Genomic DNA, 23380 nt, shown 5'->3' with positions numbered 1-23380 from the left:
GTATGGTTCAAATAAAAAGGGAAACTTGGAAACATACAACAAAGGGTAAGTAAAACTAACATGGTAGTTAAAAAATGGTGTTACGGTCTCTTAAAATGCGTCTTCCAGAAATCACGGTAGCATTCTCTCCTTTTCTAGGAACCAGTAAAAGGAGGATTCCCTGTAAGGAGCTCATTTTACAAAAAACTTCATGTAAGAGGGACCCAACCCAGACCCCTGTGAGATACACGCTGTAGGTGCTCCTTAAAAATATGACACAAATGGACTCATCTATGAAACAGAAACAGAATCACAGACATAGAGAACAGACTGGTGGTTGCCAAGGGGGAGGGGCTGGGGGAGGGTTGGAGTGGGAGGTTGGGATTAGCAGATGTAAGCTATTACATAGAGAATGGATAAACAGCGAGGTCCTACTGTATAGCACAGGGAACTATATTCAATATCCTGTGATAAACCATAATGGAAAAGAATATTTTAAAAAAAGAATGTATATATATGTATAACTGAGTCACTTTGCTGTAGAGCAGAAATTAACACAACACTGTAAATCAACTATACTTCAATTTTTTAAAGAGAGGCCAGTCTGGGCAGTCAAAGGCGGATCTGTCAGATCAGTGGGCAGTTTGTTTGCCTTCTTTGGCCAAGTCCCAAACGCAGCCTGGAAATCGGTACCAGTGCCCCTGCAGGGAGGTGGGCCAGGCAGACGCTGGTGCCTGCCCATCACTGTCCAGAGATGCTGTGGGACAAAGGAACGCCCCCCCAAGATGGTCCTGATGGTTTCTGTGATTCTCTAGTGGGACCCCCTCCCGTTCCAATGTCAGCTTTCGCTCTGCGTCTTCCAGGAGGAAGGTGTTTGTATTAAGCTGGATAAACCGACCTTCCGATCTCCAGCAGTTAGGTGACTGCACGTGGAAGATGCAGGTGAGGCACTCAGAGGGGTGGTACGGGGGGTCTGGGTGCCGCTGGGAGACTGTAGGTAAATGGCTCTTGGAGGAAAATCACAGGACACGAGTAAGCCTGCTCTGCGACTGCCTGGTCCCTGAGGGCTCTTTAGCGCCTGGGTTTTCTCAAAGCAGAAACCGGGGGACACTTGTGTGCACTGGAGGCTCAGTGCCACACGCAGGCCGGCAGGCCCAGTGCCACCTCAGCCCCCGGGGTCTTACCGTATGGTACGCGGGGGTGGTGTCCCCCTGTCGTGCTTTCTGAGGTCCCGGACGGCTCCGCGGCCGACCCGGTGAGGGGGACGGTGCTGTCGTCATGAGCCCTGGCACCCGGTAGCTCTTTAAACACTGGGGACTCCGCTTCCTGAATTTTGTTGAGGCTTTCATCAGAGACTCGCGATAAAGCACTTTCTTTTTGTAATTTGCCTGAAGAAAATAGAGTCATAACTGAAAATTCTGTCAGAGAATTCTTGTTACTGACAAATGAATACAAAAATAAATATTTGACTTGTTATGTACTTACTTTGGGAATGAAGAAAAAAGTTAGACAAAATAAAGTGGAGAGTTCAATCATCTGGGAAACACAGGCTAGAAAACTCAGCTATGGAGGGAAAGATGGAGGCTTAGGCCTGAGTTATCTCATCCAAGACCAACAAAAAAGACAGAATTAGATTGATTCCCAAGGTAAACATTCTGTAAATACTACAACCATCTAGACTGGCCTTCTATTTTCTTAAACTAACCTCAGAATCCCTGAAATGTTTATCCTTTTTGTCTTCAAAGATACTGTTATAGTCTGCTTGGTTTTCTTCTGTTCAGTAAATGACTGCTCTCAGATTTCTTCAGGCCACCAAATCTTCGGAAACAAGTAAATCATTTTCCTCAAAAGGAACAGAGAGGGCTTCCCTGGTGGCGCAGTGGTTGAGAGTCCGCCTGCCGATGCAGGGGACACGGGTTCGTGCCCTGGCCTGGGAGGATCCCACATGCCGCGGAGCGGCTGGGCCCGTGAGCCATGGCCGCTGAGCCTGCGTGTCCGGAGCCTGTGCTCCGCAACGGGAGAGGCCACAACAGTGAGAGGCCCGTGTACCGCAAAAAAAAAAAAAAAGAATGCTCTCCAGCTTTAAACTGCTTTTCAAAAATTCCTGGTTTCTTTTGAAAGTAAAGGATTTCTAAAAGTAAGCAGAATCTCTCTGTTCCTTTTTTTTTTTTTTTTGCAGTACACGGGCCTCTCACTGTTGTGGCCTCTCCCGCTGTGGAGCACAGGCTCCGGACACGCAGGCTCAGCGGCCATGGCTCACGGGTCCAGCCGCTCCGCGGCATGTGGGATCCTCCCGGACCAGGACACGAACCTGTGTCCCCTGCATCGGCAGGCAGACTCTCAACCATTGCGCCACCAGGGAAGCCCGAGAGCATTCTTTTTAATCAAATCTGGTGTGTGGTGCTGGTGACTTATGACCTTGTTTCCTCACCTGAGCGGATGTCTAAGCTCTTACCTACCCAACTGAAATGGAGACATTCTCGGTTCCTCTACTGAACACACTCAGCATCACCTCTATTTCTATACTTACCTAGATAGTCAGATACAAGATAGATTTTTTAAAAACTAAATTTGTTATGTACTGCAAGGAACAAAAAAGTGTGCATACAGATCTCTGACCTCAAGTTGCTTACAATCTAGATGAGAAAAGATAATATTTGTAAAGATTATAATAACAATTTTTAAAAAACACTTTTTTTTTTTTTTGGCCTCACTGCACAGCTTGTGGTATCTCAGTTCCCCAACCAGGGATTGAACCCGTGCCCCCCTGCAGTGGAAGCGCGGAGTCCTAACCACTGGACCGCCAGGGATTTCCCCAAAAAACCTGTTAACACATGAAACAGGTATTATTATTTTCTCTCCTTTATAAACAGCAAACTGAGGCCCAGAGAGATTAAGTCATTTGCCGAAGGTCACATAGGTAGCAAAATGCAGTCGGTTTACTCTCTGTCCACGCCCTTAACCACAGTCTGTACTTAAATTAATAGAAAAAGATATATATATACTGAAATGTCAAAATACATGGCATTGACCAAAAAATCTCCTGGGAAGCCAGTATGGGTAGTGATGTCAGTTTCCTGCTGTAACATTATAGCCTAAATGTGGAAGAAAAGATTTTACGGCCCATTTCACATTAAGGTTCAGCTATTAGAAAAAGCCTTTAGACATCAGAGCATTTAAGTCTAGTTTATCACTTCCCATGGGGTTAAGTCAGCCAAGCAGGGTGTTTAAGGTGGGCTCCTTCTCAGCCTGGAGCGGGAACGGCTACACAGGAGACGGAGCAGCAGCTGGTTATCAATCTGGCTTCACTACTCAGTTTCAAGTTGTATGTATTCATGCCGTTTTTTATTATTAGTTTTTAGATCTACATGCAGTAAATTGGCTCTGTCTGTGTGTGTAGAACCTTGAGTCTAACAAATGTCTAGATTCCTACAGACAGTCCACAAGCAGGATAGGGAAGGGTTCCCTCAGCCCCTGAAGCCTCCCTGGCAGTCAGCCCCTCTGCCCACCCCTAGCCTGTGACAACCGCTCATCTGCTCTCTGGCCCTACAGTTTTGTCTTTTCCACATGTCATATAAACGGAACCATAAGACACGAGCTTCTGAGGCTGGCTTCTCTGACCTGGCATGATTAGTGCATCTGAGGCTCACCCAAGTTGTTGCCGGTTTCAGTAGCTCACTCTTCTTCACTGCCAAGTAGTGTTCTAATACATGGATGTATTTATTTACATAAATACGTGCTTGTTATTCGTTCTGCGGATAATCCGTGCTGTTTCTAGTTTTTGGTGATGGCAAATAAAGTTGCCATAAACATTCATAGCCAGGCTTTTGTGTGAATTTAAATTTGCATTTCTCTAGGGTAAATACCTAGGAATGGGTAAGTGTATATTTAACCTTATGAGAAACAGCCAAACTGCTTTCCTGAGAGGCTGCACCATTTTGCATTCCCACCAGGAGCACACGAGCATTCCAGCTGCTGCTCAGTCTGTAACTTGTCTTTTTAAATTCTCTTAATAGTGTTTCTCACAGAGCAACAGTTTCTAACCTTGAAGTGCGATTTACCGACTTCTTTTATGAACTGTTTTTGGTATCATATCTAAAAACTCTTTGCTTTACCAATGGTCTCCAAAGTTTTCCCTTTTTTGTCCTAAAAGTTTTATAGTTTTCTGTTTTACATTTTTATCTATGATGCATCTTGAGTTAATTTTTACAAGGTGTAAGGCTTAGGTCAAGGTTCTCCTTTTCGCATTCAATATCCAACTGTTCCAATACCATTTATTGTAAGGACTATTCTTCCTCCATTGAACCGACTTTGTATTTTGTCAAAAATCATTTGCCCACATATATTTGTGGCTCTGTTTCTGGACTCTACTCTGTTCTGTTAATCTAGATGTCTCTTCACCAATTCCACACTTTCCTGTAGCTTTATAGTAGCTCTTAAAGCCAAGCAGTACAGGTCTTTCAAATTTACTCTTTTCCAAAATTGCTTTGGCTATTCCAGTTCCTTTCCCTTTCCATATAAATTTTTAAAGTGACTTGTCTAAATCTACAAAATATCCTGCTGGGATTTTTATTTAAATTGTGTTAAATGTATAGATTGATTTGAGACAAACTGACATTTTCCGGTATTGAGTCTTTGCGTTCATGAGCATGGTATGTCTCCTCATTTGTTTTGTTCTTTGAAATATGGGTTTCTCAAATTCAGATATATCCGTATGAACGTGCGATTGTAAGGTACACTCTGAGGCCAAAATTAAATACTTCTTTTCTTTTGAGAGCCCTGTAAAAGGCTCTGTGTGGCCTCCAGACTTGGAATTCAATCATGTTGCCACTGACAGGAAAATACCTCCTGCAATTTTCTAAGCCACAGTCGTCGTCTTTTTTTTTTTTTAATTGCTTTCATTGAGGTATAATTTCCATACAGTGAAATTTGTACATTTTAAATGTTCAGGTAGATGACCCGTGACAAATGACTAGAGCCTGTAACTACTCCCCAATTAACAGAGTCCTGCAAAGTGCCTCCTGTCCCTAAAGTTCCCTCCTGTCCCTGCAAAGCTCCATCCTGTTCCTAGAGCTCCCTCCTGTCCCTGCAAAGTCCCCTCCTGTCCCTGGAAAGTTCCCTCCTATCCCTACAAAGCTCCCTCCTGTCCCTGCAAAGCTCCCTCCTGTCCCCGCAAAGTCCCCTCCTGTCCCTAGAGTTCCCTCCTGTCCCTGGAAAGTTCCCTCCTGTTCCTACAAAGCTCCCTCCTGTCCCCGCAAAGTCCCCTCCTGTCCCTAGAGTTCCCTCCTGTCCCTGGAAAGTTCCCTCCTGTTCCTACAAAGCTCCCTCCTGTCCCTGCAAAGCTCCCTCCTGTCCCTACAGAGTTCCCCTCCTGTCCCTGCAAAGTCCCCTCCTGTCCCTGCAAAGTCCCCTCCTGTCCCTAAAGTTCCCTCTTGTCCCTTGTGCCCCTTTGCAGTCGGTCTCCAGCAACCAGTGGTTTCTCCCGCTGTGGATTACCGTTCCCTGGAATCACGCAGTATGTACTCCTTTGTGTCTGGCTTCTCCCGGTACTTCTCCTCTTTACTGCTAATTCGTCTTCTATTGTATGAATAGACCATAATTTGGTTATCCATTCGCTTGTTAATGAGCATGCCGGTTGTTTCCGTTTTTTGCCTAGTATGACTGACCAATTTGTGTACAAGTCTTTTTATTTCTCTTGGATAAATACCTAAGAGTGGAATTAATGGGCCACATGGTAAATGTTTGCCTAAGCTTACAGGAAACTGCTCAACTAACTTCCCCCATGGCTGTACCAGTTTTTATTTCACCATAAATATATGAGAATTCCAGTTATCACACCTGTAATCTAGTCTTTCTACCTTTAGCCATTCTTGAGGGAGGGAAGTGCTACCTGACTGTGGTGTTGATCTGTATAATCTCATGTTTCTCAGCAGGCAGTTACCTTCCATTAGCCATGGCAACTAGGACCTCACTGTCACCTGGGTCCCAAGTTACCAAGGAAAAGTTTGAGCCAGAAAGCCGTCAGGAGCCACAAGCCAAGGACTGGCCTGATCTCGGTGTGCGTCCCTCTGTCAGTCAGGATCACCGTGGACGACAGCGAGGGCTCAGCAGTCAGAGCACTCTTGCAGATCAGAAGAACGGCAAAGACCTTACCTGCTATCTTTCTCCGCATCCACGGACACACACAGAGCCACACGAAGAGGGCGAACAGCAGCGCGACCCCGAAGGAGATGAGCACAATCGCCCACATGGGAAGGACCAGGCCCAGCACTGGGGATAAAGGGGATACTTCTCAAACGTTGGGCATCACGTCCACATACCTGCCGTTCCCCAAACCTGAAACGAACCACCTGGATTCCGTGTTTAATAAAACTCTCAACCAAAAAAAGATGTGCTAGGCTTTCAGGGCGTACAAAGCTGTGTGTTTAAGACACACAGCTTTGCAAATATGTGGTTAAATCAGTAAGTAACCTAATTATTAAAAATCGACCAACTTGGCACAAACGGCATATTAAGTTGGGAATAAACCCATTTACAGTATTATCTCAATATCTAAATTCCTGAGTGGACAAACAGGGGTAACAAAGGGTCCGTCTTCCCTCCTAGTGCCCCCGCCCCCGCCCCCGGGCAGCGCCAAGCCCAGGGCTGCAGCAGGCACAGCAAGGCGGGCAGCTGCCTCTTTGGTTTCTCAATAGTCAGCAGCCCGGCTTTAAATGGACATGACGCTCAGATCACACACACGAACCTTTTTTAACGTCAGATTAAATTGAGAAACAGCAGACACAGGAAGAGTCTGCTGCCCCCTTCGTAAGTGCCTGAAAGCAGGGCATAAATTTCTTGTGAGAAACGTGCCTTCCTTGTTCCAGGAAGAGCAAAGTGACCCTCACCACTGGAAACAAGGCACCAATACCAAGATAAGTCTGCACAAACAGACCTTGCTAAAATAACCGTTCTATTCTGTTTCCTCCTGTATTTCCTAGTCACTTTCCATAACTGATCACCCTTTGTCAAAATGGTATATAAGTCCCAAAGTCTAACTGCTTCTTTGCGTGTTCGTGTCTTTTCTGTGAAGGCCTCCATATGCATAAATCAACCCTTTCTACTGTTAAAAATAAAATAAAATAAAAACTTAGATAGCAAAGTTTTTTAAAAGGACACTGACTTTGAAACTCAACTCTTCTTTGAAGTGTCAACTCATGGAATTACAACATAGAAAAACTTTTCATTACTATCCAGTCCAGCACACGAAGTGGCCATTCCATCAGCCAGTGAAAGTACGGAGGGTGGAGAAGCATCAGGCTTCCTAGCCCCGTGGGCCCCAGAGCCCAGCTCTCCCAGCCGCACAGGCGGGACCCACACACACTCACAGGTGCACCCTTGCACAGGCACAAAGATATAGGCACAGGAACACTCACTACAGCATTATTTGTAATGGGAAGAATTTGCAAGACGACTGATACACGCATCATTCCATGGAAACGTTGTCAGTGTGGTGCAGAGCGTAAAAATGAGGTCGGTCTAAACGTACTCATGAGCAAAGAGGCCCGCGATCTTAAGTAAAAAAGGCCATCTGGACCATGGTGTGTGTACCATGACCCAATTTATGTTTAGAAGAGAAAACAACCCCACACATACACTCCTACCATATGTGTGAATAGACAGAAAAAGTTCTGGAAAGAATCAGTGGTTCCTCCTGTGGAGAGATGAGAAATTGGAGGGGGCTCTCCCTTCTCACTACATATACTTTTGTACTGTTAACTTTGAAAATTTATAATGGGCACACACTTTTGTAAATTGTTAAACTGTTTTTCGAAGTTTGAAAGGAGTGAACTATTTAAACCTTTGCTCTTAAACAAATCTCTAATGATACAGGCTCTGTTAGTTACACCGTTAGCCACTCTGTACATACAGACCAACTTACAGTTACTCAGGTAAGGTATTATTAGACATCTTGGTAATGGTAAGAGGGAGAACAGGTAGTTAATACTCTAACTGGGGAGTCAGAATTAACATATATAAATATAAAAAGCAAAAAACCAAGATCACCCAGCCTTAGTACAGCGGAGGGGCCACTGGTGGCAGCAGACACTCAGCGGTCAGGCCGCTCCACCCTCCAACGCCCGATTACACCAGAAAGCATACGGCCCCGTGCAGGGCTGCACTGAGGCACCCGGCAGCCCTGCTCCAGGCCCCGCTGTGGCCTCGGACCCGAGGCTTGGAACTGCTTGTAGAACCACTCAGGCTGACCTCACTGGCCACGCTCACGGCCACGGCTTCCTGCTTCTGCTTCATGTCTCCGTGCCAGCGTCTGATACATGTGGTAAAAGACCACTCCAGAGCTGTTTCTTGCTAACCGAGTGGTAACTGTTAATTACCAACATCAAACTGATGAACATCAACACCAACTACAGCTTAAAAACACTTGGCTTTTGAAGAGGTTTCACGGTTTCCTTGGTGGTTCCTGGTTCCGTTGATGATAAAATTGTTACTTGGGCTACTTTTGGCTTCACTGCGTGAACTTGATCTAAGACAGGCGAGCTCTGGGTACTCTGGGGAGGGGATGCAGTTTGGGAGCTGGATATAGGAATATTTAAACGAGTGAATACTTTTGCCCCCAGGCCCCGTTTGCTTCCTTCCCTGCCGAGCAGAGCTCACGACAAGGCAGGGCAGGGCTGCTCTACGGGCGCCTTCCAGGCCCGTCTCCACGCTCTCCGCGGAGGTCACGTGAGTTCTGGAGGGTGTCAGGACCCACATCCGAAAGGGAGGAACTGAGGCCGGCTACACGACTTCTGATGCTTCTCTTAGACATTAAGCCACAATGTCACCTGACCCTTGAACCTTCACCATCACAACTACCTTCACCATCGGTTTGGCCTGGGAAGTGGCCAAGAAGGTCCGAAGCCACCCTCTGAGTCACAAGAACTGGACGGGAGGTCAGGGGCTCCACACATCACTGAGGGTGGAAGGGGTGGGAGACAGAGGGAAAAACCAAGGGTGTGAAGCACAGCAAAGGAACCAGGAAAGCGGGGGCAGTCATCCATGGTGAGTAAGAGAGGAGAGAGGAACAGAACGGGGACAGGACTTGGGTCTTACCAAATTATTATGCCAATTTAGTAAATTAACAGAGCATCAGAAGTGCACAGGATTGAAGTACATACAAAACAGAAACAGACTCACAGGCACAGAAAACAAACATGGTTACAAAGGGGAAAGTGGGGGGATAAATTAGGAGTTTGGGAATTAACAAATACACACTACAATATATAAATAAGGATCTACTGTAGAGCACAGGGAACTATACTCAGTATTTTGAAATAACCTATAAGGTTAAACCTTACAGTAAAAGAACCTGAAAAAGAATATGTGTGTGTATGTGTGTGTGTGTGTGTGTGTGTGTGTGTGTGTGTGTATGTGTGTGTATATGTGTGTGTGTGTGTGTGTGTATATATATATATATATAAAACTGACACCTGAAACTGTACACGTGAAAAAAAAAAGCGCACCAGGATTTACTTTTAAAGCCTGCATATAAGAAATGCAGACTGACAGTTACGGGATGCAGCTCTAAACTGTACTAAATACATAAAATCAACTTTCATGGATAAAAAAACAATTAAATACAAAAATCCAGCACGGAAAAGCCTTTGAATCAACGTACCTCCAGGGGAAAACTTTTTTTCTCCTGAAAATTCAAGGTTGACCTTTTCACAACAAAATTTTTGACAAAAATACTTCGCACTGATCAGCCTTCCTGCGAGGATCTCAAATTGTTTTCCGGTAACAGCACTCCAGAGGGCACTGAGGCCCGACGCCGTCACCCCGTGGAAGGCGAAGTAGGACACGGCTTGCATTGCTCCGGTCCCCGCGGCCAAGAGCGGCTGCCAGGAGCCCACACTGGGTGCTCGCAAGCCCAGGCCTCACTCCAGCCCCTAAATGGCCTTTCATCTCAAGCCCTTTCATTTTCTGAACAGCAAAGATATGATGAATAGTGATTTAGCTCTAACCACAAGCATCCTTGCAACTCTCTCCCAAATCCCCCGAAGATCAGGATATCCAAGTGACATGAGGAAAAGCGGAGAACTTTTTAGAAACACAGTCTCCTGGAGTCATTATTACTTTGCTACATCTCTTGTTTTTCATATATAACAATCATTGTTAGAATCTAATAAAATAAATTAAGCTTCTGTAAAACCAGGAAGGCTTTTTAGCCCATATTAGTTCCCTTACACTACTCATCAGCCTCTCCTGCACCCTCTCTTCTCTCTCTCTCGGGTTTAATTTTAAAAATAATAATATGGTTATAAAAATATCATCCATAGATAATCATCAAGGACCTACTCTACAGCACAGGGAACTCTACTCAATACTCTGTAATAACATATATGGCAAAAGAATCTGAAAAAGAATAGAGATATATATGTATAACTGAATCACTTTGCTGTACACCTGAAACTAGCATAGCACTGTAAATCAACTATACTTCAATATAAAATAAAAATTAAAAATAAAAATATCAGCTGTATAAAACCGTATCACGTACAACTGTGGAAATTCCTCGTCGTCCATCCTTCTGGAACCCACTTCCCAGAGTAACACTGTTAACTATTTGGTGTGTATCTTTTCAGGCATTTTCTAGACATAAACATATGGTGCAGAGTGTTTGTGAGAATTTTTTTTTCTTTTCCTTAAATTTAATAGATGTAAATCACACTATACATATTCTTCTGTGCCTTCATTTCTCACATAACAATATATTATGGACATCGTTCCACAGTAACACGCACACACAGACACACATCTGCCTCATTTGTAGAATTACTTTTTACTAGTCCTCCCTTCCCTGATAAATGAAGTTTCTAGTTTTTGTTTTGTTTTAGATCAACACGCTCAAGCATTAGAGGAGCTCCCTATCTGAAAGGAATCCTGGGGTAACTTTAAGAAAATGAAGCGCTGGGCTTCCCTGGTGGCACAGTGGGGGCTGCCCTGGTGGCGCAGTGGTTGAGAGTCTGCCTGCCGATGCAGGGGACACGGGTTCGTGCCCCGGTCTGGGAAGATCCCACATGCCTCGGAGCGGCTGGGCCCGTGAGCCATGGCCGCTGAGCCTGCGCGTCCGGAGCCTGTGCTCCGCAACGGGAGAGGCCACAACAGTGAGAGGCCCGCGAACGGCAAAAAAAAAAAAAGAAAGAAAGAAAGAAAATGAAGCATTGTTTTGAAATTCAAAAATGCTATTTCCTAATTTGTCCTATAGTTGGGATTTTTTTTTTATGCATATGGTACCAGCTTTCTCAAACCAGGGTTCATTTATAATAATTCTGAGAAGGAAGTGAGTTTAAATCACTCTGTTCTGAATCAAGCTCTCAGTGATACTGGAGAATCTTCTCAGCCCAGGCCTTCCCCACCCAGGGCCCTGGGCTGGGAATCACTGAAGCTCCAACGCCCAGCTTCTCTACAGCCCAGAACATTCTCTACAGCTAAGACGGAACACAGAGGTCCTCTGGGAACAAAGCTCCTTCTCCCAAGTCAGTGGGGACCTGAGGGGTGGCTGATGCTCTGGTTCCCTCGAGGGGCCTGGACCAGAAGAGCTGCCACTGGAGGAGGAGGAGATGGAGGAGAAGGGGGAGGGGAGGGAGGAGGAGGAGGAGGGGGAGGAGAAGAGGGAGGGAGGAGGAGGAGGAAGAGGAGATGTAGGAGGAGGGAGAGAGAGGAGGAGAGGGAGGGGGAGGAGAGGAGGAGATGGAGGAGAAGGGGGAGGGGATGGCAGAGAAGGGGGAGGGGAGGGAGGAGAAGGGGGAGGGGAGGGAGGGGGAGGAGATGGAGGGAGGGGGAGGAGATGGAGGGAGGGAGAAGGAGGAGGAGAGGGAGGGGGAGGAGAGAAGGAGATGGAGGAGAAGGGGGAGGGGATGGAGGAGAAGGGGGAGGGAGGGGGAGGAGATGGAAGGAGGGAGAAGGAGGAGGAGAGGGAGGGGGAGGAGAAGGGGGAGGGGAGGGAGGAGGAGGGGGAGGGGAGGGAGAAGGGGAGGGGAGGAGATGGAGGGAGGGAGAAGGAGGAGGAGAGGGAGAGGGAAGAGAGGAGGAGATGGAGGAGAAGGGGAGGGGGAGGAGGAGATGGAGGAGAAGGGGGAGGGGAGGGAGGAGGAGGGGGAGGGGGAGATGGAAGAGATGGAGGAGAAGGGGAGGGGAGAGGGGGGAGGAGGAGGAAGAGGAGATGGAGGAGGAGGGGGAGACAGCCCCATCTCAGGTGCAGACCACTCTGGGGAAGCCAGAAACCAGGTCTGGTTAAGTCTGAGAATTCGTCTGCTAGTAAGGAGTGAGCAAAGGTTGCTAGCTAGAGCTTTTGAAGAGCACCCCTTACATGAGAACCGTGATAAGGCAGCAGCGTTTACGGTAAAAGGTTATGATAAAGGGGTGGTGAGGGCAGGGGTCCTCTAAATGCACATATATCCGATCACCCAGGGTCTCCCTGGTAAACGCAGGCTGCTGGTCTGCATTTCTGGTTCATCGGGTCTAGGGCTGAGCCTGAGAATCTGCATTTTTGGCAAGTGTCCATGTGACGCTGATGCCGCCGGTCTAGGGACCACACTTTGACTTAGAAAGCTTCGTTAGCGGATCTGCTCTGACGCCTCAAAGCCGTGTGCCATGAACCTCAGCGTTTGTTCTTTAAATGCTAAACAAAAAACAGGTCCTGTACAGCTGAAGACTTTCCTTAAAAATAAACTTCAGGCTTCTATCTAAGCCAACCCAAGTGAGTACTTTATTTTCCTCAAGTTATTTTTGCTGCTTGCAAATTATTTTTTAAAGGACAAAAATGCAAAGACAATTTTTTAAAGTGCAACTCAGTTTCTGAAGGATGACTTTTGAGAAAATTCATGTCAAACGCAAAGTAAAACAAATCAAGCTAGGCTCAAGATATAAACAACTTCAAAATAACTTAGAGAGGAGGAATAGAGGAAGTCAAACCAGAACCCTGTAACTCAACAGCCCACGGGTCCCCACTGAATTCACGTCCATCTAGAAAAAGGCTACTTATCAGAATCTCTGAAAGTTGAAACGGGGTAAGGTGAATGCTGCCACTCTTTTTTGTTAGCAAACTTTTCATTCTTTCCTTTTATCTCTGGGGCCTATGTGTTGAACAGAAGCGTTCTAAGAAAGAAAAGGACTAGCAAGAATAAATTCCCACAGGCAGAAAGGCAGGCAAGTTCTAAAAGGGGCAGAGGACCGAGTCACTGGGGAAGTGATTCTTCCCAGCCCAACCCTATCCCCAACTATGACGCCACAGCTACAGATGACCATAGGATGGAATTAATGTCTAGTTTTAACCTTGACGTTTAAATAAAAATAGGATTTAGACTCACCTATTGAACATCCCATAAACACTCCCCAGGAGCCAAGACATTAGCAAAGTCCTTTTCTGACTGAGTGTATTCTGATCATCATTAACAGTGACATTAGGTACCAGGCACTAGATACGGCGTGTCTTACCCCCGCCCCATCGTGTGTCAGAAGAATGTCATATAACTGGGGATCGGGACCAGGCTGCCCACTTAACGTCTGCTTCTGCACCTGACTAGTTATATGACCTTGGGCACTCAGTCAGCATCACTGTGCCTGCTGCCCACCTGGCAGGGGGCGTTAGCAATATTACCAATTTCCCAGTGGAGTTCAGAGGACACAAAGGATTAATTCGTGTAAAACTCAGCTCAGTAAAAGCGTTTATTATTTATTTTTCACAACTTCTCTATGAAGTATTTATATTATCCTTAGTTGCCTCATCCATTTTCTAGTTTCATTTTCTCTAGAATTTTTTTTTTTTTTTTTGGTACGCGGGCCTCTCACTGTTGTGGCCTCTCCCGTTGCGGAGCACAGGCTCCGGACGCGCAGGCTCAGCGGCCATGGCTCACGGGCCCAGCCGCTCCGCGGCATGTGGGATCTTCCCGGACGGGGGCACGAACCCGCGTCCCCTGCATCAGCAGGCGGACTCTCAACAACTGCGCCACCAGGGAAGCCCTTCTCTAGAATTTAGTCCCTTAGTAATCTGATTCTTCTAGCAAATTTGCAATAAAACTGCAGCAAAAGATGAGAAAAACAAGTGATGGAAAAAATAGGTAAGTATGGGAAAAGTCAAATTTTAATAAAAATCATACAGTTGTGGTTTTCTGACATTCAGACCGAGAACCAGGGAGCAAGAAGAATAGAGGCTAGGAAAAAAAAATGCAGAAACAGAACTAAATGGTTGTCATTTACACCAATTCCCACTTCCAGGACTCGCACCCCGGCCTTCATTTGTTTAATCTCTTAAATCACTAGCCCGGGAGGTGTCTGGCTATTGACGGCTGGTAGGCTTTTTGTTCCGTTACCCTGGGCTCTGAGAGCCTGCACAGAACTAAGAACAAGGGCTCAGGTGGACAAGACATCTCTCTGCTACGGCTGACTTCCCACCTGGCGCTCCGGGCCCCGCCCAGCACCACATGGAAGCTTCCTGAGATTCACAGACTTGGGGTGGGGTGAGCTTCAACTTCATGGGACGCAACTGCTTTCACTCTGCCTCTGTGTTTTTGTTATGGATCATGAAAACAGTCTGTGACAAACACACTTCATATTCCATGAATGATCAAGCCCAAAGGGCCGTCAGGCCGCTGTCATCTGAGGCCAGGGTTTCATCTCCCTCCAGCTCACCGTGACGTGCAGCCTTGTGCTTTTCAGATTACTTAGAGCCGCTGTGGTGCTTCACGCCCCCTCCCTTCACCCAGAGTCTGAAAGCCCAGCACACAAACATAGAATTAGGTATGGCTATATAATCTGAGAAAAACTGCCTTGAGAAAACCCGGTTGGAGAAATTAATAAGGATTTCTCCTGTTTGGGAAGAGGGCGCTTTCAACTGTAATACGACACACCATTTAGCAGAAACTTTATCTTTTGAACAGAGAGAGGGAGGTTTTAATCAGATATGGCCCGTAACTGAATCTTAATCCTTAAAGGACATTAACAAGAAGGAAAACGACACACACAAACATCTCTGCTCACTCTGGCCATCCCACAGCAATGGACGTGTTCAGGATCTAGCTGCAAGAGGCACATCTCACAGAGAGGAATGGGGGACCCTCTCCACCAAGATACGCATGGAAATGGTGAGTGAGAACAGTTAACCACCTCCTCCACACGGGAATGTTATAAGTTCTTCTTTACCCACTGAAAACGTAAAAGAAAGGAACTTTTAACCCTGCTCCACCCCAAATCCTTGAAAAGAAAGAACAAAAGACATCAGAATGGGAAGAAAAGGAGCAATTCTGAAAAGAAAGTCATCACTGGTTCCAGTATCTGAAACGCAGAACCAGAACGGCAGGGCTCTAGTCCCTGGACTCACAGGTCTGAAGAGTTCCGGGGGGGTTAGATGTTTGTGCTGTGGACCACGTGACAGCCCCGCCCCGGACTGTCCCAAGGTGGTGGCCTACTGCTTAAGCGAGCTCCCCCCTGCCTCCAGGGGCCCCCCCAGCTCAGGGAGGCTCAGGCTGTCCGATCATGTTCTGCGACTCAGCACCAGGAATCTGAGGCACAAGGGGGATTTCAATTTTCTTTTTTTAACCTGAAGTCTGTGTACTTCACATCTGTACACATTTGCCTGTGTACTTCACATCTCTCTTGAGTATTTATAACAAGTAAAGGCATCTCCTACTCTTTTCACTGCTCCGTAATGAGTAACGATTGTGAGTAGTGCTTCTGACTGTTGGCCAACAAATCCACCACCGCCGCTGGACTCTGACACCACCTGCTGGCCGTGACCTTCCGAGGGCTCTTACCTGGGGCTCCTGTGTACATGATGGAAAACACATTGATCGCGATGGTAGCGGCATAGAACACGGGAAGCGCCCGGAGGCCGTTGGGAACGGGGTCCTCCTGTGGGGTAAGGAGATAAGGGGGCAGGTCAGGACTCCAGGGGCATCTGCAGGCAGCACAGGCAAAATGACACAAGTCATTTTTCCGGGAAAGCCCTGTCCCTGCCGCGGGCTGTGTGCACCTCCAGACCCGGCGCTGACCTGGGCTGACCCTCCTCCTACACGAGTGCTGTGGCAAGGGGCCCATGATGGTGACCAGCAGACGCATTAATGCGCTGGGATCACATGAGGTGGTGACAGATGTGGGGACAGAGAAGGGCTGTTGGTGAGGCCAGCTTCTGGGACTAAAGCCCTGACCCGGAGCACTCACTATTCTAGCTACATTCACATTGGCCCAAAAATCCACTTTCAGCAAATATTTTGAGGCCTGACCCTCTGAGGATGCCCTGAGAAAGTCAAATGACTTCAACACCACAGCATTACTACTAGATTTTATGGTAGTCCGTGACACGATCCGGGTTTGCTGTGCTGAAATATATAAAGCAAGGAAATACAGGACCACGTGCTATGACTTTCAGAATCCTTTTACGAGGTAGAGCATTCCACCTTCAACTATTAAAAAGTGAAAAGAACTGTGGGTTCTTTGTCTAAGAAAACATTTTTTTACAACCTTAGGCTTCTGGTACAACACTTCCGAAATCTAATATTTCAGTGAGAACAGTACTGCACGTGTTTTAGGCAAAGTCACACCTGGGAGAATATTCGAAATTTAGAGTTTACAGAGGAAAAATATAGAGTTTGAGGGTTTAGATCTACAGAGGATTTTGAAGGAAAAATATGAACCGGGAACTCCTCGACGCAGAACTGGCACATGGTGTTGCTTAAATAATTCAAACACGGGCTAATTTCTGATGACCATGTAAGACACTCTTGTACATTGGTGTGAGTCTATGACCCACCCAGGATAAAAGGAAAATTAGGTCTAAGCTTGACGCGAGCTACAGAAGTCAGGATAAGCACAGACTATCTCACAGTTCCTAGTTGACAGTTCCTACTGTCAAATGCAAACGTGTGCAAATCAAGTACGTTTGCAGAACTGTAAACTCATCAAGAACCCGCCTGCCATGTCTCAAGCGGCCACCAGCACTTGTCAGGAGGTCTGAGGTGAATGGAAGTGAGATGTCAGGAAAGGGAGAGCTGGGGTGGAAGGTGATTCAGCCGCATGGGAGCCCCAGCCACAGTCACAGGAGGGCAGGTGAGGAACAGGTACAAAGGGATGGGCAGGAGCCTGGGACGAGGCACATCACCTCCCGATCTGCCGTGGACCTGGGACAGGAACCCAGGCTGAACTGAAAACGAAACGTTGAGATGCTCACATGCCTACTGCCTCCGCTTCCAAAATGCTGTTTTCTGGGGGATGATGGCTGCTACAGAAAGACTCCCAACCAGTAACTCCTGAAGGCGTAAAGTCTTCAGTTTGCGTGTTGTAACTGAATCACCTTATGTTTTCTCAAATAACCTATTCTTTTTTTTTTTTTTTTTTGCGGTACGTAGGCCTCTCACTTTTGTGGCCTCTCCCGTTGCAGAGCACAGGCTCTGGATGCACAGGCTCAGTGGCCATGGCTCACGGGCCCAGCCGCTCCACGGCATGTGGGATCCTCCCGGACCGGGGCACGAACCCGTGTCCCCCGCATAGGCAGGTGGACTCTCAACCACTGCACCACCAGGGAAGCCCCAAATAACCTATTCTTAAAATGCAAATGGCAGCTGTCTCATTGAGACCTGTCTCCGTTCCTCCTCCTGTCTCGATCCCTCCCTCCCTCCTTCCTTTCCTTCCTTCTCTGCACCCATCACCTGCCCCCCATCCAAGCAGCCATCCCTCTCTCTTAACAGATGTTCAACCGGTGTCTCTGAAGGGCCTAAGCAGCACTGGGTGCCGTCTATGCATGCGAAGAGACAGTCATGGTTTCTACTCTCACAGATCTTACGGTCAAATAGCGAACAGGGGGCCAAGCAGGAGATAAATTGCTGCACAACGACGCGACTGCAATGATAAGAAGGCAGTGAGCATGTGGGGATACAGAGGGACGTACCCAAGCGGAGGCTGGGGCAGGAGAACCTGGGAAGTGACTCCTGGCGGGGGGGCAGATGACGGGGGTGCAGGGGGGGCAAAAATGGGTGGCACCTTCCAAGATGTTACTGGGTCCTAGGACAGCTGGACCCCGGAGAAGGGCTAGTGAGTTTGTGACCGTCCAAGAGACTGAGCCCGCCTAGAAGAAGACCTGTGTCTTCAAGCAAGGAGACGGGTGAAGGCAGGCGTGTCCCGATGTGCTCGCGTGTGTGGAGCAGCCAAAGGCAAGCAGCAGGGCTTATGAAACGCAACAGCCCCTTGACGGGCAAATCGAAACGTAACCAAGGTTTTTTTTGTTTCTTGCCGAGAGTACTGATCTCAGTAAGCTTCCATTTTCACCTCATTTTATTTTTGATAAAAATGTACCCACACACCCCCCGCCCCCGTAGGTGTTATTTCCTTCTTTTTATCCTATCCTCAAGGATAGGAAGAAAACCAGTGTCTGAAGCTTCCTTTCTCCATTAAAAAACAGAAAACACCTTACACTTGCGTAAAGAAATTCTCCAGCTGTTTTTAGTGCTAGTTAATTTCAAAATCATAACACTATCTTCCTCTATTCTGTTTACTGTTCACAAAATAATGATCTTTCCTTTTTTGAGGTGTGAGCACAGTGCCCAAGAATGCTGACCAATGAACTAAGTCGTACGGCAAGACACCTCATGTCCAGTGCTGGTTCTGGGGGAGCCCCTGGGCATGCTACCCACCTCTTCCTGCCTACTTTTGAATAACGTCTAATTCCAATTTCAGGGGGCTGTGCCTTAACAATTATTCCTCTGACCCCCTCACTGTTAATTTCTATTGAGTAGAACCAAAATTAGGTCTAAAACTTAATTTAAAAAATAATAGCCTCACTTACCTTTCTTAAGATGAACTTTCTGATCAGTACAAACAGCACGCCAGACATGAAACCAGACAACAGCGGAGATATAAACCAAGAAGCAACTGAATAATCAAAAGAAAATCTAATGAATGTTAAAATTCTACATAATTCAGGTCCTATTTATATAATACAGTGATAACCAACATATAGCACATACATTAGTCAACATTCCTGGAATTGTTCACCTTGACTCAGAACCCAACAAACCCACTGCCTTGGCAGACTGACCTCCACATAGGGGTCATCGTCCTCACAAACAGACCTCAGGCCACGGCACACACACCACCTCCCAGCTCTGGCCTCCGACGACGGTTCCTTTGATTCCCACTGAGCCCCTTCTTCCTGCCCTTCGTGCAGCCCCATCCCTGGACCACCTTCCCTTTCCATTTCCAAGGCCAGCCTGGTACTGTCACCCCGTAGCCTCTGGCTGCACACTGGAAACATCTGCAGAGTTTTCAAAAACTAGTTACGTTCTGGGTCCACCCACAGAATTCTGATTTAAAAGGTCTGGAATGGGGTCTGGGCGCTGATATCTTTAAATTGCTCTCCCAGGTAATTCGAAAGTACAGCCAGAATGAAGCACCACTGTTCTAGAAGCCTGGGACCTCGGGTGAGTTTCCTGGGGTGTCAGGTGAGTTTCCTGGGGTCAGCAGAGTTCCCTGGCAATCTGTGTCCTGCTCGCAGTTCGGGGATCCGCTTATCCTAGGCCTCCTAAGGCCACTATGATTCGTAGAAGGATGGAGATGGGCGAGAGAGAGTGTTTTTCACAATGGGCGTGTTGCTACTTAGGGGGCTGAAAGGACTTCCCCCTTACTGAAGAAGTCAGACCCAGGAAGCAGGACGTCAAACCCCTCTTAACAGTCCCCACTGGGCAGCCCCCAACCCAGAAGCAGCACCAGGCAGACTGGGGGTCTCCTGGATGCAGTGGGGCAAGGAGCACTCGGCTCACTTCCACGCTTCCGCATCACCAGGAACTCTGACTCCTGGACCAGGGCCCAGTTTTTCTCTGCCTACACACTGATTTCAACCAGATAAATTTCTAAATGCCCTGTGAACAACAGATACTGATTTTCAAAGCTGGATGACAATGTAGCATTTGAAAAGAGCATCTGGAGTTAAAAACTGCATAACAGTCCACAATCTCTGCTAACAGAAATTTTAAGGGAAAACGTTCACAGACCTATCCATATAGGTCTTCTAAACGTTAACACTTAAAGAAAAAAGTATAACGGTGACTTTTAATAACACTTACTCTAGAAAATGTAAGCTTTCCTGCTTATAAGTGAAAGAAAATGGCAATTACCAATCTTGACCAGCTCCATCCACTGCACACCTTTTGTACCAATTGCGACGAGGGAGAATCCAATGGTGGCCCCAACAATGCAGTGAGTCCCCGAGATTGGGAGCCTCAGGAAGGATGCAATGAGCTGCCAGACGGCGGAGCCTGCAGGTTGAAGATAAAAAACAAAGACAGAAAATGTCAGATATACAGCGGGATGTCTCAAACAGCCATAGATGGAAGAAAGCCAAATTACATTCTCCTTCCCAATGCCTCCCTGGGGTTAATTGTCTCTGGATTGTTTCTTTACAAAGCCCTGAGAGAAACCACTCAAATAACTTTAGCCAAAGGAACATTCTTCAACACTGAAGGGATAATGCTGACTTATTCAAAGGAAAGTACTTGAAAGTATTTAAAGAAAAGCCCCGTGATGTCAGTTCCTAGTTGCCTTTGTCATGGTTAAGCAAGGGTGCGGGTGATGAGGTGAGTTCTGATGTGAAGTGTGGCCAGGACCAAGCAGGAGACTGAGGACTAACGAACATGGAGAAACAGGAAAGGCTGCGTATTGGAAAAGATTCTGCTGTAGTTACGCCGTTCAGTCACATCATGAGGAGGCTAGATACCGCCTACGTATATTAGTCGGTACAAGAGAGAGCATAAAATACAAACATCAAATCACAATGCTGTACACCTGAAGCCAATATAATGTCACGTCGAATATACCTCAGTAAAAACAAAGAGAGAGTGTGTGTAATCCCGCATTACTTTTCGCAGTTTTGCCTCTCCTGTGAGAAGTAACTATGATATTTAACCCCACGCTGGGCATCTACCCTCAGCCCCTGCCCAGGCGGCTGGGCCCCTCCAGGCCTTCTAATTCTCAGGAATTAAGAGGATCCCTGGGTTTGGGCTTTGTGTCCTTTTACCTCAATTTCGCCACCCTTTTCTAGGCTTCCTGTTCTTCCAGGCTACAGTTCACTTCAGATATTTTCATAAGCAGATCAAGTTTTGCAGGGAGTATTAAAAGCATTGGCTGGGGAGAGGTCACTTTCAGAAACAGCTGTTGAAAAGCTCACAAAGGGCTGCAGGGGACGAAGGGCCTGGCTGATAAGCAGGGCACGGCCTTAATCCCAAGTGTTAACTCTGGAAATCTGGCTGCTTGGTAGCAGCACTTTTAAACAGACCCCTGGCATTTTCTCCAAAAACATCTGCGTCACAGAGGCTCGTGAGAGGTCGTGCAGGTCCCCATTTGCGGAGCAAGGCTGACAGCTGCTCTGGGAGCGCCAGGCAGGCTGACCTTTGCGCCGCAGCGGGCCGTGACCCCGAACCTACCCCCTGAAACGTGTGCTGGGCGGAGGAGGGCCAGCCTTGGGCTGCCAAACCGGTGACAGGCTTGATGGCAGCAACCAGGCTCCCCCACGGGCAGTCCTGCAAGCCCGGACATCTAAGCCCTGGGCTCCTCAGGGACTAGTTGTTTTAAAAATAAAGCCAGACTTTGGAGCGTGTTTCACACCACAGAACCAGAACTTAAAAAGTAAATATTCTTACAAAAAGTAAAACACCCTAGTGATGTTAAGAGAATGGGATAAACTCACCCACGTGAATTCAGACCATGAGGTTTTCAATCCTGAAAGCCACTCTCCTCTCTCTGGCTGACTTTATAACAGGAGGGTTTGTAAGGAAAGGTAGGGGGATGGGGCTGCCTGAGAGAGGGAGGAATGGGGGGTGGGCACTGGGGAGCAGGGGAGGACGGGGCCTTGCAAGGCGAGAGTGGGCCAGAGGCCCTCCTTGACCTTGGGAATTCCTGGAGGTGAATGCGATTACATTAACGTGAAGGAAAACAGTGGGAAAAAGAGAGAGTTTAACCTAAGATAATGATGTCCTGCAGTGAAGGAGGGGATTAAGCACAGGATGAGGCTGCCAGACAAAACCTGGGGAAAGTGGAGGTTAAGATGGGTGTCTGAGGCCACAGGCCCCTGGAGGATGAAAGAACGGCAGAGAAGGTACAGGTTACGCGGAGGCAAAGAAGACTCAGCACTTCCTAGGGTTCCAGGAGATGGCTCGGTCGTGCGGTCGTGGGTATTTCCACGAAAAGATGGCGCATTCTGAATTCTCAGTGGATTTTGGGAACCATTGGCGGTTTCATACTAAGTGGATCGACTGTTGCTTTAGGGCTGAGCTAGAGTCCCCAGAGGTGCCTTGTTCAGGAAGCGTGGCTGGCATGAACAATTTCTTCTACCCAATCAGCTTAACACTACCGCAACTTTACCAGCAAGCACAGAGACTCATGGGCTTGGGGTGAAGATTATAAAGAAAAAAGAGAAAAAAAATAAAGAGATGGGGAGAAAAGGGACAAAGAAAGGGATGTTGCCTTTAAAAGAGGAAGATTGGGAGAACTCAGGCATCTGAACAGAATCATCTCGGTTTGGGCCAATCATGATTATACCACCATCCTAAACTCCCCCAGTTCCCATGTACAAGGAACCCAATTTTAAAAGTCTAGGTAACTCTCACCAATTCCCAACAAAATAGGCTTTGAGATTCTTCTAGCCACACACCAAAAAAAAAAAAAAAAAAAAAGACACCAAAGCAAACCAAATCAAGTTATTCAAGCAAAAATCCCCAAATGCTTTGGTTGACCTAAATTCTAGTGGAGGTAAGTATCCTTCATTCTTTGAGTGTAGAGACCAAGGCCAGGGGTGGGAAAACCCAAAAACTGGACAACTTATGCTGTCTACATGGCAAGTTAGTGGTGACGTGGAGCTCAGCCCACAGGCCTTCCGTCCACCCAGGGCCCTGGGGCAGCCTCACAAACAAACCTCCTCAGTAAGCACCACCACTCCCCAAAGGGCTCATCCAACTCAAGGAGGAACCTCTGTTAAGATTGAACTTCATCACTGTATAGCACAGGGAACTCTACTCAATCCTCTGTAATGACCTATATGGGAAAAGAATCTACAAAAAGAGCCGATATATGTATATGTATAACCGACTCACTGTACACCTGAAGCTAACACAACATTGTAAATCAACTACACTCCAATTATAAAATTAAAAAAAAAAAGATTGAACTTCATCAGTGTTTTTCTTCATTTCTCCTCTACTTTCAATATATCTTGTCCGCATCATACCGACTGGCAAAATCTTAATTTCCTCTTGATATGATTATGTCTTAGATATTGATCATGACTATTGAGGGTGAATTTGACAAACAACTGTCAAACTGTCAGGGAAACGTCAATTATACCGGACTGTGATGAGAAGTACATGTTCAGTGAAGGTGA

At 46.9% G+C, this 23380-nt stretch overlaps 1 protein-coding gene across 9 annotated transcripts in view; it reads right to left on the bottom strand.

Annotated features, from left to right (window-relative positions):
• SLC20A2 (solute carrier family 20 member 2) overlaps positions 1-23380 on the bottom strand; it is a 105781-nt gene that overhangs the window by 23064 nt on the left and 59337 nt on the right. For 7 of the 9 annotated variants that reach the window (XM_060001461.1, XM_060001463.1, XM_060001460.1 and 4 more), the window contains 5 exons: positions 20124-20264; positions 18797-18882; positions 15774-15870; positions 6133-6249; positions 1164-1367 (listed from right to left, as the gene is read on the bottom strand). In XM_060001461.1, the coding sequence (XP_059857444.1) occupies positions 1164-1367; positions 6133-6249; positions 15774-15870; positions 18797-18882; positions 20124-20264 (645 nt within the window). Of the gene's footprint in view, positions 1-1163; positions 1368-6132; positions 6250-15773; positions 15871-18796; positions 18883-20123; positions 20265-21022; positions 21218-23380 lie in introns of those variants that run through there. The other 2 variants (XM_060001469.1, XM_060001468.1) reach the window with 2 other exon arrangements.

This window comes from Delphinus delphis, chromosome 21 (assembly GCF_949987515.2).
Source record: "Delphinus delphis chromosome 21, mDelDel1.2, whole genome shotgun sequence".
NCBI lineage: Eukaryota > Metazoa > Chordata > Mammalia > Artiodactyla > Delphinidae > Delphinus > Delphinus delphis.
Note: the sequence above shows the minus strand (reverse complement) of the source record. Positions and strands in the feature narration are given on the sequence as shown.